The sequence below is a fragment of the Cantharellus anzutake genome (assembly GCF_015039405.1).
Source record: "Cantharellus anzutake strain C23 chromosome Unknown EI90scaffold_10, whole genome shotgun sequence".
Taxonomy (NCBI): Eukaryota; Fungi; Basidiomycota; class Agaricomycetes; order Cantharellales; family Hydnaceae; genus Cantharellus; species Cantharellus anzutake.
The window spans coordinates 586,469-602,168 of record NW_024066960.1 but is presented as its reverse complement, the minus strand read 5'-3'; the positions used below and the strand labels follow the sequence as shown (position 1 = coordinate 602,168).

At 54.3% G+C, this 15,700-nt stretch overlaps 1 protein-coding gene across 1 annotated transcript; it reads right to left on the bottom strand.

The window, feature by feature from the left end:
• Positions 1-68: 68 nt before the first annotated feature.
• On the bottom strand, positions 69-673 carry EI90DRAFT_2910894 (uncharacterized protein; the record flags this gene model as incomplete). Its single annotated transcript, XM_039054411.1, has 4 exons — positions 69-258; positions 311-405; positions 460-551; positions 604-673. Coding segments are annotated over 4 exons (447 nt in total), but the record flags the coding sequence as incomplete, so codon positions are not given.
• Between the last annotated feature and the right edge of the window lie 15,027 nt (positions 674-15,700).

The following is a 15,700-nucleotide window of genomic DNA, read 5'->3' as shown; positions in this document are numbered from 1 at the left end:
TTGCTTCTTCGACTTTTTGCGCTGATGGACATCGCGCCATGCTGAAGGGCGTGGCTCCTCAGGAGAGACTAAAATTGTAGTCTCTTGCTGCTGAGGGGCTTGTGGCTCCCCACAAGTGGCTCCTCCTGGTGGTTTCCTACGGAACGAATCATTTGGACCATAGACGATACCGTAGCTAGTGTGGTAACCCACCAATCTGGTTCGAATTCTCCGCCTGGACTATACTTGCTTTTCATACACAACAACATCCCAAGCTCACTGTAAAAGATATGAGAAAATAGGCCCCAATTAGCAGGAATTTAATACCCACTGTTGGAGGGCACGTTTCTCCTCGCGAAGTTTGCCAACCTCCTTCAGTAACATGCGAACTTCCGCCGAGAGTGCTTTGCTGAAGTCATCGAGGTACTACGTCGAAAGATGAATCAGTAACGGATCAAAATCCGCGAATTCTCGACTTACGCCTTGGACATTAAAGGGAACTTGTTCATTCGCTGTAGCTCGGACTGCACCAAGGGTCTCCTGGTGTTGTCTGGCAGATTCAGTCCGCCAGGCTGGTCGCAAAATGAGGCTTGGTATACTAGGAATAATTGCTCAATCACTCACAGTCAGACATGTCACGCAAGAGTTCCTGTAGCTCTGCCTTCTGCCTTTGCAACAAATCGATAACGCTTTCTTCAAGTGCTGTCGAATTGTTCTTAGTTTGCCATAGTTTCGCACTGGCAGCAAATCCATGGACTTACTCGGTCTTCCCGCAGCTGCAGCTTTCTCCTCTTCTTGTCGCCTTTTCTCCTCCTCCCGCTCAGTGATGATGCTGTTGACTAGATCGTGGAGGGACTGCATACGCTCATCCTTCTCAGTACGACGTTGCTCTTTGGAAGCGTGGCGTTCTTCTTCCAGTTCTCGCCGGCGAGCTTCGTCACTCGCTCGGTCTTGGAGCGCCTCGGAGATTTCGTCGAGCCTGCCACGTAACTCCTGGTGCTGAGCTTGGGAGTCGGCCCGTACCTGGTCAGATTGGGCCTCTTCAGCTGCGCGCCTAGCACTGCGGTCGGCTTCGCGTTCTTCAAGGCAACGTTCAAGCTCTTCCTCTAGCTCCCGAATGCGCTCCCTCTGCTCCGCAACCACGTTATCGCGCTCTTCCAATACTGCTGAGGAGAGGCGACGACTTTCCTCCTCCGCTATTTTCCTTTCATCTAACGACGACTGAAGGGCGGAGGCGAGACTCTTGACGCTCCCACTTTCAAGACTAGCCTTGCGGACGAGGTCTGCAGAGATTTGAGCGGAGTGTCTGATAGACTCTTCCACGAAACGATCAGTTTCCTCTCTCTCTTTCTGCGCAGCCTCAGCTTGTGTAGCTCGTCGCCTCTCGGCTTCGTCCATTAACTGCTTGCGACAGGCTTCGTGAGCAGCGTGGCGGGCTGCCTCGGCCTCCTCGAAGGCGAGCTGGCGTTCTGCCTCGTGTTGTTCAAATTCTTCCTGCCGTTTACGCTCAGCCTCTTCCCACTCGCGAGCTGCAGTGAGCCGCCGTTGTTCAGCAGCAGCAGCAGCTTCCGCGCGGGCAGCTTCTGCGCGATCAAACAACTCCTGTCGTTCGCGTTCCAACGATAGCTGTTGCTCTTCAGCTTCCTGGAGCCGACGGTCCGCCTCTCCTTGCAACTGACGACGAAGCATCTCCAGTTGTGCCCTTGGATCTCCCGCCATCAACGGTTCACCTACTGAAGGCTCAACCGCGGCCTCAGAAACATCAGGGAGAACTGTAGCTAGGGTGGCGGGGGAGGCAGGGAGTGCTGCTGAAGGGCCTTCACCAGTCAGTCGGCGTAAATCATGAATCGAGGGTTTTTGCTCCACCTCCGAAGGCGACGTATGGGTTGGAGGGATGGTTTCGACTAGCGATGCGATTGTTGAGAGGTCTGCTTCATCACCAAGCCGAGATGATGTTTCAGGTTCGAAGCCAGAGCTTGCCTCTCGCCGAATCGTACCCTCAGATTCATCCTCCTGGCTGGGAGCATAAACAGTCGGTTCAAGCCTCGAAGGTGATTCGGGTGCTTGACGGGTAAAAGGAGTAGGAGGTATGTTGGTGTAGACCCCTTCCCTAAAATGCGGCTCTTGGAATGTCACCCTAGGAGGGGCTGCGCCATCGTGATGGATATGAACGTGAGAGGGTCCAATCCGAGATCCAACTCTGATAAGGGTAGGTGATTCTCGGCCAGATGATCTAACTCTGATTACTTCGGGCACCAATGCAGATTCCAATGGGGCTACAGGCTCTGCAGTTCTGCTCACCGGCGGTGCTGCGGATGACGGGGCTCTGATAATGGTGGGTGATTCGCGGCCAAGTGATCTAACCTTGATAACTTCGGGTGCAAGTGGTGGCTCAGATGGAGCTGTTGGCTCAGCAACTCTGCTAAATGCGGGTGCTGCGGGCGTTGCGGCGGGAGCTCTGATGATGGTGGGCGACTCGCGGCCAGATGATTTAATTTTGATTAGTTCGGGAGCAAGTGCTGGTTCCGGTGGGGCTACCGGCTCAGCAACTCTGCTGACCGGAGGCGCTGGGGATGCTGGCGCTGGGGCCCTGATAACGATGGGTGATTCACGACCAGATGATCTAACTTTGATTACCTCGGGTGCGGAGGCAGGTTCCAATCGGGTTACTGGCTCCGCAGCTCTGCTTACTGGCGGTGCTGTGGGTGCCGCGGGTGGCACTGATACTGACGGCGGTGCTAGTGATGACACTGACGCTGGGGCTGTTGCTGGGGCCGGTGCCGACACTAACGATGGTACTGGTGATGATACTGATGCTGGTGCGGGTGCCGACACTGACGCTGGCACGGGTGATGGTGCTGAGACTGAGGCTGGTGCTGGTGCTGGTGCTGGTATTGAAACGGGTGCTGACACCGGGGCATATTCGCGCTGAGCTAGCGGCCCAGTAACTCTGCTGACGGGGAGTGATCCGACTCTAACGATGGCAGGTGATTCACGACCGGATGATCGAACTTTAATCACTTCTGGAGCGGGGGCAGAGGCAGGTTGTAAATCGGCCACTGGCTCGGGGGCCCTAATGACAGGAACTGGTGGGGGGGTTATGGAGGTTGGTGTTGGCACAAAATCAAGCTGGGTGACTGGCCGGGTGACTCTGCTAGCCGTTGCGGATGGTAATGCTTCTTCGGAGGGAACATATTCTGCAGAAACCGGAGCTGGCAGCGAGACAGGAGGCGCTGGAGCGGGAGCAGGAGCTACAACACGAGACTCGGGTAGAGGACCAGGTACCGGAGAAGCAAAAGGCGACGGCGCAGTAGTATGGATATGTATTTGAGGGGCCTGCGAGGGTGGGGCTCGGAGGTCTGCTGGTGAAGCAATGCGGATGATGCTAGGAGAAGTGCGGCCAGTAGAACGCACTCTGACAATATCAGGACGTGCTGCGTAATCCCGTCCATATATCGTCCTATGGTCCTCCACAGGGCCCGGTCGTTCTAAGGATCGAGCCACTGAGCGAATTGTTCCCGGTCGAGTTATAGGTGTGGCAGGTGGAATGCTGATCTCGTCTTCAGGAGCCACAGACTCAGGAGCTAACCGAGTCAAAGGGCGGGAGATTTCGCCAGAAGGTCCTCTCTCCGCTTCAGGTGCGATTTGTGCGCGACGTAAGGTTTCAGGACGAACGGACGGTGATAATGCTTCATAGGGCTCAATCCCACCGTCACTTACGGGTGGACGACCTACTTCACGTTCCAAAGCCGGTCCGCGATAGCTTGCCGCTTCTTCCTCCTCGTACCGCACAGGACGACGTGGGCGGCGGAGATGCTCCTCTTCTGCCTCTCGAGCCTCCCGAAGGGGGCGACGCCGTCGGCCGTCATCCTCCTCCCCCTCTTCCTCTTCACGATGCTGTGGACGACGATGCCGTCTTCGACGTTCCTCTTCATCCTCCTCGTCACCTATGCTGGGGGAACGGTGGAGTCGACGCTCTTCACTTCTATCTCGAACCCTACGCACTCGGGGACTCGGACGGTCACCGTAGTCAGCTTCATGCGCTTCCCTGTAGGATGTCGTTGGACGTTGACTTCGGCGATCATCATCACGTTCCTCTGAAGTTTGACGACGAGAGGCATGGGATGGGAGACGTGACTCCAGGTAGTGAGGTTCGCTGGGTGTAGTCCCTACATGTATAACTTCGGGTCGACGTTCATCCTCTATCCGGATGGTCTGGGTGGGTGGCGGGATAGCGGTCACGGGGGTAGGTGGCACGGAGGTGGGTTGCACACTCTCGAAGAGTGAATGGGTTAGGGGAGAGGGAGTCGGTGCTAGATAACTTGGGGTAGGTGGATGTGTTATAGTAGGTGCAGGAGTTACATGAACACTGTGTTCATAGTCAACAGGACGTCGGCCTAAGGAAGCAGACCTCGATCGACGACGACGATGACCGGGAGAGCGAGAGCGAGAGTAAATGCGGGAACGATGGGAACGAGAACGGGAGCGAGGACGATGGGGCGAAGGTTCCCTGTGTCGCAAGGTATCAGCTAATTGACTAATTGCACCACCAGTGGCCCCAGCAAGTGCTGCATCTGCCAGCCTGTCACGAGTTCTTGGCGAACGCGAACGCGAACGAGATCGTCGTGTAGAGCGAGATCTCGAACGACGTGTGCTCCCTTCAATCACAATAGGACGATGAGGTGATCGTCCCGAAATATATGTAGAACGGGTGCGCGAACGACGTGGGGTCCGGGACCGCCGGCGATCGTCTCGACTGTAGGCCCGATGCCGTCTCCTTGATCTGGACCTGCGTGGTGATTCTGGTCTGGACCTACGGGATGACCGGGATCTGGACCTGTGTGGTGACCGTCCTCGCCATCTATCGGGTGGTGTCCTTCCGTCGGGCTCATATTGGGTTGTAGGAACAGCCGGGGGCGGATACACAGTAAGCTGTGCGGCATCAGGGGCTCGGCGAATTGGGGTCGAAGCGCGACGATGAGAACGCGGCGTGCTCGCTCGTGAGGGAGGGGAAGGGGGTCGTGCGGATTCTGTTCGACGAGTAACCGAATCTCCAATATTTATGATTGTTTGCCCTGAAGGTGTCGCTGGATGTGCTACATCATCGTATGCACTCAGTGGAGGCTGTGTCTGAGAAAGACGAACCACCGGAGGTGGCTCTGTTCTAAGTGTAGGAGATTGTATGCGAACAAGCTGTGTGGGCTGAGGAGAATGGGGGGTCAGTCGAACAATATCCGGCGCCGAAGGCGGTTGCTCCAGCACAGGGGGTTTACCGGGGTGATTGTGAATGACGACTTGCGGATGCCCCTCGTGGATCGGCGTCGGCAATTGGACGACTGGGGGCGGGACATCTGCTTGAGGTGGGACCTCTTGCTGAACTGGAGGACGAGGTGCTTCCGGACTTGGCCCAATTTGTACGCGTTCCGGGGGAGGCTCCTTTGCCTCCGCGGGGCGCTCTGCCTCAACCTTGGACGGGGGAGGGGCTCCAGGAATAGGAACAGGAGGTATAACTACGCCGCCTCCAGGCGCTCCTTCTGCTGGGGGCGGAACGACAGTTATGGTAGGTAGAGGATATTGGCCACCCAGGGGAAAACCTGGAACGGTGCCTGGAGGAAATGCTAGCGGAGGTGCACCTTCAGGGAAGCCGGGCGGCACCATGAACACAGTTCCATCTGGCGCTGCAAATCCTGGCTGTCCTGGAAACTGTCCTGGAAGCTGTCCTGGAAGCTGTCCCGGAATAAAGCCTCCAGGAGGATAGAACCCGGGAAATCCCCCAGGTATGGGGCCAGGGAATACAGACGGCCCGGAGAAACCGGGAGGAACAACCACCGCCCCGGGAATGGGGCCCGAAGGAGGAAGGATATTGGGAGGCGGAATGCCTGGCAAATAACCAAACTGATTCGGAACGATGGGCCCTTCTGGAGGGAGGGGAACAACAACGGTCTGAGATGGTTCAGGAAGAATTGTTGGATCTTGAGTTGGAAGCAGGGGAACATTCACCATGGTTGACGGAATGATCGGGATGCCTGGTCCTGGTGGTGGAAAGACGGGAGGATATCCCGCTGAGTCCGTAAAAAATGGGACAACCGGGCTTTTCTCAGATTCAGTATCTTCCCTCCGTTGTCGGGGTCCGGGAGTCGGTCCAGGTATGACAGGTGGCGGTTGTTGTGGAAAAACTGGATGAATGGGCACCGGCACCCCAACTGGTGCTGAAGGCCCCGGTGGTGGAGCAGCAGGTGGTGGCTGAACATATGCTGCGTGTGCGGCCAAGCGTAAGTACTAAAGCAACAACAGCTCATGCAGAGATACTCACGCAAAGGTGGAGGTGGCGGGACACCAAGATTCGCCTGAGAAAGAACAGCATGCAAGTGCTGAATACGCTCTTGAAGTCCACGGAAGGAGGCTTGACGGTCCTGTTGGTCTCGTACCAGCCAGTCATGCAGGTCTTGTAGATGCTCTGCCATGCTTCGTCGTTCAGCCAGACTAGCCTTGTTATGCTCCTCGTTGTCCTATAGATAGTAAGGTAAGGATGACTGCATCAACTTGAACAAGAGACAGACCCTAAGCATTTGTAGTATCTCCATGAAAGGGGGTGCTACCTGAGGGGCGGTCGTCTAGATGGAAAAACATTCAGTACTACTACCCCTTGAAACAGCTATCACGATCTTACTGCCGTTGGAGGCAAAACAGTCACACTCGGGACGATTGGGGTTGGAGGAGGCCAGGGTGCCTCTTCCCGTTTCTCTTTCTCCGGTTTTGTTACAGGCGGGGCCTAGCAAAGCGTGAGCGGTATTCATTCGTCACATCATGTTGCATTTCACTCACAGGTGGGGCCCCAGCCGGCAAAGGCTTTTCTGGAGGTTTGTTGTACCACGTCCGGGGCTTCTCCGATTCCTCCGGAACTAAATCTGGTGGAGCCGTGGGTGGACGTCTGAGGCGTTCAATTGGAGGCTCGGGCTCGGGCTCCTGCCAATATTGTGAAAAAGAATGCTTGAGACGAATAAAATAGCTGTCACCTTTGGAGCTCCTGGTGACGGAATGAACGTCCCGTCCCCACCTCTCCGAGCCTTTCTATGATCACGAACTATCTTTAAAAAGTCCAATGCAGGGTCAACGGTTTGTCTCCGGGGCCTCCCCGCTGGAGGGAGCTGTGTGCTGGACTCCGATGTTTCTAGCTCTCTGGGCTCATCACGATACTCGAACTCTCGGCGTGGAGAGCCTTCTCGAACAAGCCGATCCCTGGGGCCCCGCAGGAAGGGCGGGCGATCTGCGACACTGAAAACGTCCTCTCCTGTCGGCGTGCGCTCCACAGTGCTGAGTGGACTTGCACTGCGTGCCCTCCGGGATGAAGGAGGGACCTCCACTACTGTTACTGGGGTGGGTATGGTGACAGTTGGAGGCTCAACAGCAGCCTCACTGCCCTCGGATTCAGCTTCGGCAAGAGTTTCCCATTCCTCTACAGGTGCACGAGATGCCCGCACTGGTTGCGGGGTGACGATGGGACTGCGATTCAGCTGACTCCATTTTTTCTTCACCATACTATCAGCCCACTCGTCACTACTCTCCTCCGAGGGAGGTTGGGCAAGTGGAGCAGGTGGAGCAGGTGGGGGTGGAGGTGGAGCCGCAGGGGGTGCAACCTCTCGGTCCTGCATATCAGAAATGATACCAAGGGCGTTAAGGATCCGATGAAGCAAGTCCGTAATCCCTTGCCGTGACGCTGCCTCCTCTGCCTCATCACGAACTGAAGGCAGTCTAATCTCCGGCTGTGTTGGCGGTGGCCGGTCGTACAGTTCTTGAAGAAGAGCCCTTGTTTCCATCTGATCCTCGAGGAGATTAGCGCTTTGCTGCTGTAACGTGGATAACATGTCCCGAAGTGCATTAAGATCGACTCGAGGACGAGCAGTAGCGGTGGTGGCAGTGGAGGTAGGAGAGGATGGTATGGTAGATTCTGATATTTCAGAACTAGGGGGAGATGAAACAGGAGTAGTTGCCGATGAGGGAGAGCTCGGCGGAGATCGAGGCCCCTCGAGCAGACTGACATCCGAGTAGTGGGAAGATAAAAATGAGACACTCGAAACAAAGGACAAGGGAGACTCTGGGCGAAGAGGTGGAGGTGAGAGATAGACTACCTCTTCCACAGGTTCCGCCACGGGTTCTGGGGGCGGTGGGATTGGCACAACTTCCCGGACCTCCCGTACTGATGGAGATCGCTGCACCGACACATCCTTCCTGGGACGAGGCTCTTCCTTCCTTCGAAGCAAGTCGGCAAGCTCCATTATGTCATCCTCTATCTTCCGGAGATGTTCATCAAACCGCCTGCCTTGATGGTCCGTCTGATTGGAGAGTTCTTGCAGCCTATCGAAGATGCGGTTAATGTCTACTGCCAACGGAGGGGGACCTTCTTCCTCAACGGTTGCCGTCTCAATGGTTTCAAGCTGTGACCGGATAGAAGGTAAATTGCTTGCCGGTGTGCTGATAGCGGAGCTTGGAACTGGACTGGAAGGTACAGACGATGGAACTGTCGGGATGTCTGCAAGAATTACAGGCTGCATAAAAATAGTGTCACCTACTACTCATCAACATCAATAACGTCAGTCATTCACTCACAGGTGTTATCGAGCCACTGGGGGTTGCCGGAGAAAGCGGCCGTGAAACCACAATTGGGGGAACGATCATAGCACTTGTCACAGAAAGAGACGGGGGCGATGACGGCAAACGCTCAACAGTCCATTGAGGACCTCGCGGAAGGGACACAAATGAGTCGGAAGGCCGCAGGAAAGACGTCTCGAAAGACAGGTCCAGCTCCGGAAGTGCAGCCGAACGCAGCGACGGGGATGGACGTAGGATACTGGACTCATACGACTCATCGGTTTCAGTTAACGACGGTGACTTAGCTGTCGGCGGTGGAGGAGGTAACCCAGGGGTCATGGGAGTGGGTATTTCAGAAACCACGGTTATCCTCGGACTTGATATGCCTTCGCTAGATGGAGGCGAAGTGAGAATGTCAATGCTTGAGATAGTTGGAATCGAGGGCTCCGAAGTAATAATGACCGATATGGGTTCCTCAGAAGGCTCAGAAATGATGATTTCCGATATCGGCTCTTCTGAAGGTTCAGAAGTGATAGTTTCCGATATTGGTTCTGAGGAGGGCTCCGAGGTGATATCTGATATCCGTTCCTCTGAAGGTTCGGAAATGATAGTCTCTGAAATTCGCTCCTCACTAGGCTCCAGCGTCATGGTCTCCGAGATTCGTTCCTCGCTAGGCTCCGTGGTGACAGTTACTGAAATCCGCTCCTCCGAGGGCTCGGAAGTGACAATTGGTGATAACCACTCCATCGAAGGTTCCGAAGTGGTAACAGTCATCGAAACCGGTTCCTCTGAGGGCTCAGAAATGACGATTGGCGAAATCCGCTCCACCGAAGGTTCCGAAGTGGTAACAGTTACCGAAACCAGTTCATCTGAAGGCTCAGAAATGACAATTGGTGAAATCCGCTCCGCTGAAGGTTCCGAGGTAATTACAGTCACCGAAACCGGTTCCTCTGAAGGTTCGGAAATGACGATTGGCGAAATCCGCTCCACTGACGGTTCCGAAGTAGTCACGGTCACCGAAACCGGTTCCTCAGAAAGCTCAATTGTGGAAATCGGCTCTGCTGAAGGTTCTGATGTCGTTGTCACAGGTGGCACTGTGGGCATCGACGGCTCCGTGGTTGGAAGAGGAGACTCAGCAGTCACAGATGACACCGTCGTAGTTATCTCATGGGGGATCGAACTGATGGGTGAAGATTCAACAGTTGGTGATAAGGGTCCGGACAAATCCCGCGATAGGCGGATACTCGACAAAGTGTAGCGAGTCAGAGGAGATGAAGGCGGTGGGGCTGAATACACAACACTTGGACTCGAAATACTTCGCTCAATGATACCTGAGAACAGCGAAGGAGATGAGACGAATGATGGCGAAGATGGTGCAATTGTCTCGTATACCTCCGACACCGGATGTACAGTGAGCCGAGAAGAAATCGAGGAAGGAGATGACGCTCGGGAACTGGACAGTGGCAACGAAGGAAACGAAGCCGGCGACAAAGGAAGCGTGATAGTGCTAGATTCTTCGGTAACTTCAGAGACAGAGAGCGATGCTAATCGATGAGGTTCCAACGGGAAAATCGTAGACGACACCGGCAAGCTCACAGATCTCAATTCAGGAGTTGATCCAGGAATGGTCCCAGGATGTATAGATCCCAATAAACTTGGAGGAGTAGAAAGATAAGGCGAGAGTCGTGAATCATGAGTGGTAGGGGGGGGTGACCGTTCTTCTACTGTTGACAAGGTGTATGGCGATGATAGATATTCGGTAGAGCCGACAAGGGAAACACGATCCTCATCAGGAATTGTGAGGATTTCAGTAGGAGGTCTGGCGGGACTAGGAGGCGCGGGACTCGGCGGTGCAGGAGGAACAGGCGAAGGGATAGTCGGGATTGGACTAGGCAATGGGATCGCAACGTAACGATCGCTGGGAGGTCGAGTTGGCACTGGTGAACGCTCACTGATCGATGGTACGTGGATACTGACTGAGGACTCGCGAGTGCTAGTAGCTGGAGTGTGAGGAGTGAGAGGGACTGTGGATGGTGTGGGAGTGCTCTCCGGACAGAGAGGGGCCGTGACATACTCAGATGGCTCAGACTCAGACTTGCAAACTGACGCAGTCACATATTCCTCGTCACATTGGCAGGAGTCTTGGGTAACGAATGATCCCACAGAACTCGAGGGAGCAGTGGTGTACTCCGTTTCTCCCAACTGGGTAGATATAGAGTGGAATGACCGTGGTCCTGAAGTGGGCGTGGCGTAACTTGAAGACAAAGAGGACGCCGCACTTAGGAAAACATCAGATCCGTCATAGGATGATGGACGAGAACCCGCTGATACGTAGGGAGTGGTAGAGACAGATTGCGTTCCCAGGCTTGCTTCAAGGTACCGAGTGGTCGTCTGAGTCTGCGTTGGAGTAAGACCCGTCCAACTCGATGTCTCGTAAACTTCGGACTCCGTCCTGGCACTAGTCATGTACCCTCGCCTCGGAGTACGAGAGGAATCTCGGGGAGTTGGAATCGACGATCTCGTGGGAGTTGTCGGTTCCGTCTCACTGCGGCGCGCAGTAGTATATTCGTCGCTTGTCGAGCTGGCGGAACGTTCTGTGGCAGATTCGTACTCCGTTGAAGGCGTCTTATTACGAGGGCGGGCACTCCGAATCGCAGAAACCCGTGACAGCCCTGAGGCTCTCGAAGACGTCGGAGAACTAGCATCTGTCTCGGGGAACAGCAAAGGTCGACGCGATGCAAGACTCGACCTTGCATCCTCACTTAACGCCGTATACGTCTCGTCTGCCCCTTCATAGCTAGTGATACTTCCCGACGATGGGGCACGCACTGAGCCATCAGCTGAAGGATGAAAGCGAGTGCTTGGTACAACCGAGGGAGTGGCAGGGTCGAGTAGTCTAGTTCCACTTGTAACCATGGAAGGCGTGGCGAGTGTTGTTAAAGACGGGAAGCCCGACGAAGAACTCTCTGAGCCTGACGCAGATGGAGTCGTACCACTGACACGACTGCGAGGCCTTGGGACAGGGCTCAGACTAACTTGCTCCTGTCCTGTAGCCCCACTCGTAATGGTAACAGGCTGCCCAACACCGGGAACGACACCAACGGAACTTCCACCACTGGCTCTGGAGACTGCACTGGCAAATTCCCTATCAAGGTCCGCAAGTGAGGAAGTGCGTCTCAAGGAAGAACTTCGACTCAAAGCAGACGAACTCCGACTGAGCCCTCCCCCCACAGGGATGTCTAACGCTGAAATGGAAGCGTCGTCAGCTGACCGAATGCGAGGCGATAGCAATTGCGCAGACGACGTGGGCGAGGGTGAAGCAATTGACGACGACCGCGACGGAATAGAAGGTAGAGTATCGATGGCAGGGGGCAACGAATACATAGTTGAGTTGGAACCTGTAGAAGTACGCGACCTAATCGAAGGAACAGATCGCAGAGAAGGGACCGGAGAGCGGGGACGGAGAGGCACATCTGCCCCCGCAGAAGCAGCATAATCCAGCGCTTCCCTAATCAACTGGTCAGCCCGAATTCACATAAGATAATAGCAATACAGCCTACCATAAAGCCGCAACCCATCGAACTCTATCTCGGGCGCTTTCTGCACCAAGCCGCTCCAAGCCATCACTGTACAACAATTGGAAAGGGCACAAGAAGTCCGCAAGCCCTGCCCCAGATTCGCTTCGCTCGTCTTGACTCTGCTCTCTTGCGGCAATACTACCTATATCATCTATGGCATCCCGATGCAAAGGACTAGGAACACTGCGAACTTCGGTGCAATTAAGCAGATCCAATGTCACAACACCCCGACCTCCCCCAGGAACGATCCATGATAAAATCAGTTTAGTAGGGTACAAGACGGCACGCGTCTGGGCCCATCTATATGGGGGAGGTGCGTGCACGTTCAGATACCAAAGCAGTCCAGTCCGAAGAGGCTTGAGAGCAAAATACATTAAAAACACAGCCTGGAGCAGCGATGAATTCCCCTCTTACCTCCTGATCAGATACCAACTGATTGTCGAAGTCGCTTGGATGGAGACTGGATGCAATGCGACTCTCTCTGATAGAGCCATTTCCATTCCCATTAGCTCCACCAACAGAACCAGCAACAGAAACGGGTCTGATTGGGGCCTGTCCAGACGACTCTCGGGTGCCAAATTCGGAGACTCCACCGGGAGCTGCCCTTCTGCGGATACTAAATGAACCATCACCTAAAAAGAACGGATCCGCAGCAGCGGCGCGAGGGGCTGAAGGTCGCGCCTCTCCCTCGCCTCGTTCGCGAGAGGTCCACTGCGCCACGATATTCCTGACAGAGGCGAGAGGAGATCGCCTACGCGCAGCTTCTGGGCGCGACACAGCTTGGGGGGTGCCAGCAAGAGGCGACGATGGAGGTAAAGGGCCTTGAGAACGAGGTCCAGCCGGCTCCTTGGGTGGAGGAGGTGGCGGCAAAGAGCCAGTCGATGAACGAGACACAGAAGGCTTTAATGGGGAAGATGGCCTAGACTTTGCAGGAGATAGGGGTCTCGGGATGCTCCTAGCTGGAGAGGATGGTCGGGACGCACTAAGACCAGTTTGAATAGTTGCTGATCGAGGGAATGTGGCCGATTCAGGATATCCCGTTGATATGGCCGGCATGGACTGCGAACCACTTTGAGGAGAGAAGAGAGAACCACTTCTTGGCCCTGCCAACGACGACATACTTGATTCGCTGGACACACTACCAGTCTCAGATTTTTGCTCGAACAATGCGATCAGACCTGCTGCGCGTCTACCAACGGGAGACGCTGTGTGGCGAACAGGGGGTGTGACAGACGGCACCATTGGCTCATGAGGGTCGGTGGCAGCCCGTACGTGAGCAGAGCGACGTGGTGAAGGAGCAGGAGACTCTGCCAGGCTGAATGGCCGCATGAACTCGTTGAAAATGGAGGAACGCCTGACAGCCAGTGTACCATAATCTGAACTCAACAAAGATGTGGGACTGGGAGGGCGCTCAGATTCACGGTGTGTGGATAGAGAAGGGCCACGCGAGAGCATGCTTGCTCGAATTGAGGATTCATTAGCTTCACTAATATGACTTAAAGCATGACGGGTGAATGTGTGAGGATCAAGAGTATGACTGTGAAGGGAGGCTAAAATCTCGTCTTCGGCTAATGATGAGTCTCCTTCCGAAGGCTCGAGATTTCGCTCGACCTCCATCTCTTCGGAATCGGCTTCCGAGACTGGAGGCCAAGGTGACCTTGACCTGGTTGGAGAATCGGACGGTGGGACTGGGGATAAGTTAACACGTCTCAAACGGCGACCAGAACTAATGGAAGCATTATCTGATCCACCACTAGAGGGGGGAGGCGGGTCTATGAAACAAAACATGAGTAACGCGTGTCGCGATCTCGGGACTGGAACCAACCAGAAAGTGTAGCAGAGTGTCTAGAAGGGGAAAAAAGTTCAGAAGTTAAACCACGAGATTCTAGATAAAGAAACAGGCTCGTTAGAGAGATATCGAAGATATGTTGCGATGTGCAAAACGGACCAGGTTCTGAGGGAGAACGTAAGTAATCAGTATCAGACAAAGAGGACATTGTTGAGGCGAAGAAGCGCCCGCGGCCCCTGGAGGGCGTGGTTCCAGATCCCGAGCTCATGTCAGCATAGCCCGGACGCGTCGATCACGACGTCGAATCACTTGAAGTGCGCGGAGAGGAAGACCTCTTGAATGAACACTGTGTACACTTGTTTGGATGCCGGATGCAAATGTCAACAAACAAATGGCAGAAACAAGGTTTGACATCACTGCTTCTTGCGCTTAAGTAAGCAACGGTGACAAGAGACTGGATACGCTGGCTTCACATCCCCTAGTCGTAGATTCAATGACCCTCTTCCCACGGAGTCCTAGCATTCACGTTGGGCAACTTCCATCTACCGGTGAAACATTATCCAGGACCTTGGTGAATGGAATGTCGCCAGCCCGACTCACTATATTTTGTGAGACATCCCACATGTGCCCATCTTGGACGATGGACTGAAGCTTGTCACTGTCAAAATCAGGGGCACTCTAGCTTTCTCACGCCCCACCCACCCGACATTGACTTGCCTGCCGCTTTGGCCTTGCACATAAATCACGAAGCAATACATCATGTCCCTGATCACGAATAATGGGGCTCACACGCCATAGTCTATTCCAATAGAGGCTGGTGACCTGCCTAACGCCATAGCAGCCTTTGCTGGTTGAAGTGCATTGCGCTTTATTCACTCTCAACGCCTGGACCAACTTAGTGAACTTCATCCTCGCCCGATTGGAATTTGATGATGTGTGGCACCGCGAGCAGCTGCTTCCAACTCGATAGTCGGACACTCCAATGGCGGACACAAAAAAATGTGACCAATTCTGCCCCCACAAATCCACGTCACCTACAGCAAAAGAGGCAGATGCGTGGCACAGGGTGCCAAATGTAAAAACTGCGCGACTCTCAACCTATTGAGTTGGACCTTCAGATATAGAATCAAACGTCGTTCCCATCCGCGGCCGGGTCGACCTGTCTGTGGCAACATCGACCGGTGGGGAGGGAGGACGGGTACCGCTGACAACAAGAGGATAAGCGACATCGATGATAAGAGGAGACTTGGTCACAAGTTTGCCCCAATATCAGGACCGCCTTTGTGCTCATACGCCAGGATTACAGTGGAAGTCGTCAGGTGCCCAAGAAATACGAAGAATACTGGGCACCAACTTCTAAAGACGTTGCGCAACGACCGAGCGAGAATGTCGTACTTATTACATTTGAGTGAAAGAGATGAAAATTGAATGCAGCGGTTGGCTCGGAGGGCCATTGTAGGGGATAGCAAGGGTGACAGACCAAGATTGTGAAAGATACGCGATCCAACCACAGAGCGCAGGCTCGATCGACTGGGACCATTACGATCGCAGAGGGCATGACATATTTTTATATGTCTTGTGATCATTCAAGTCATAAGTAACTCGAAGAGGTCACTAAGACAGTGATACTAATGCATGCATGGTGATGACAACTACCTGGAACTTGCATCATCAGACAGGGAGGGAACGAACATGTACATCCATTCATATATGCATACAAAATTAAGTAGGTAGTCAGGGAGCGCAATAGTTTGCATGAATTCCT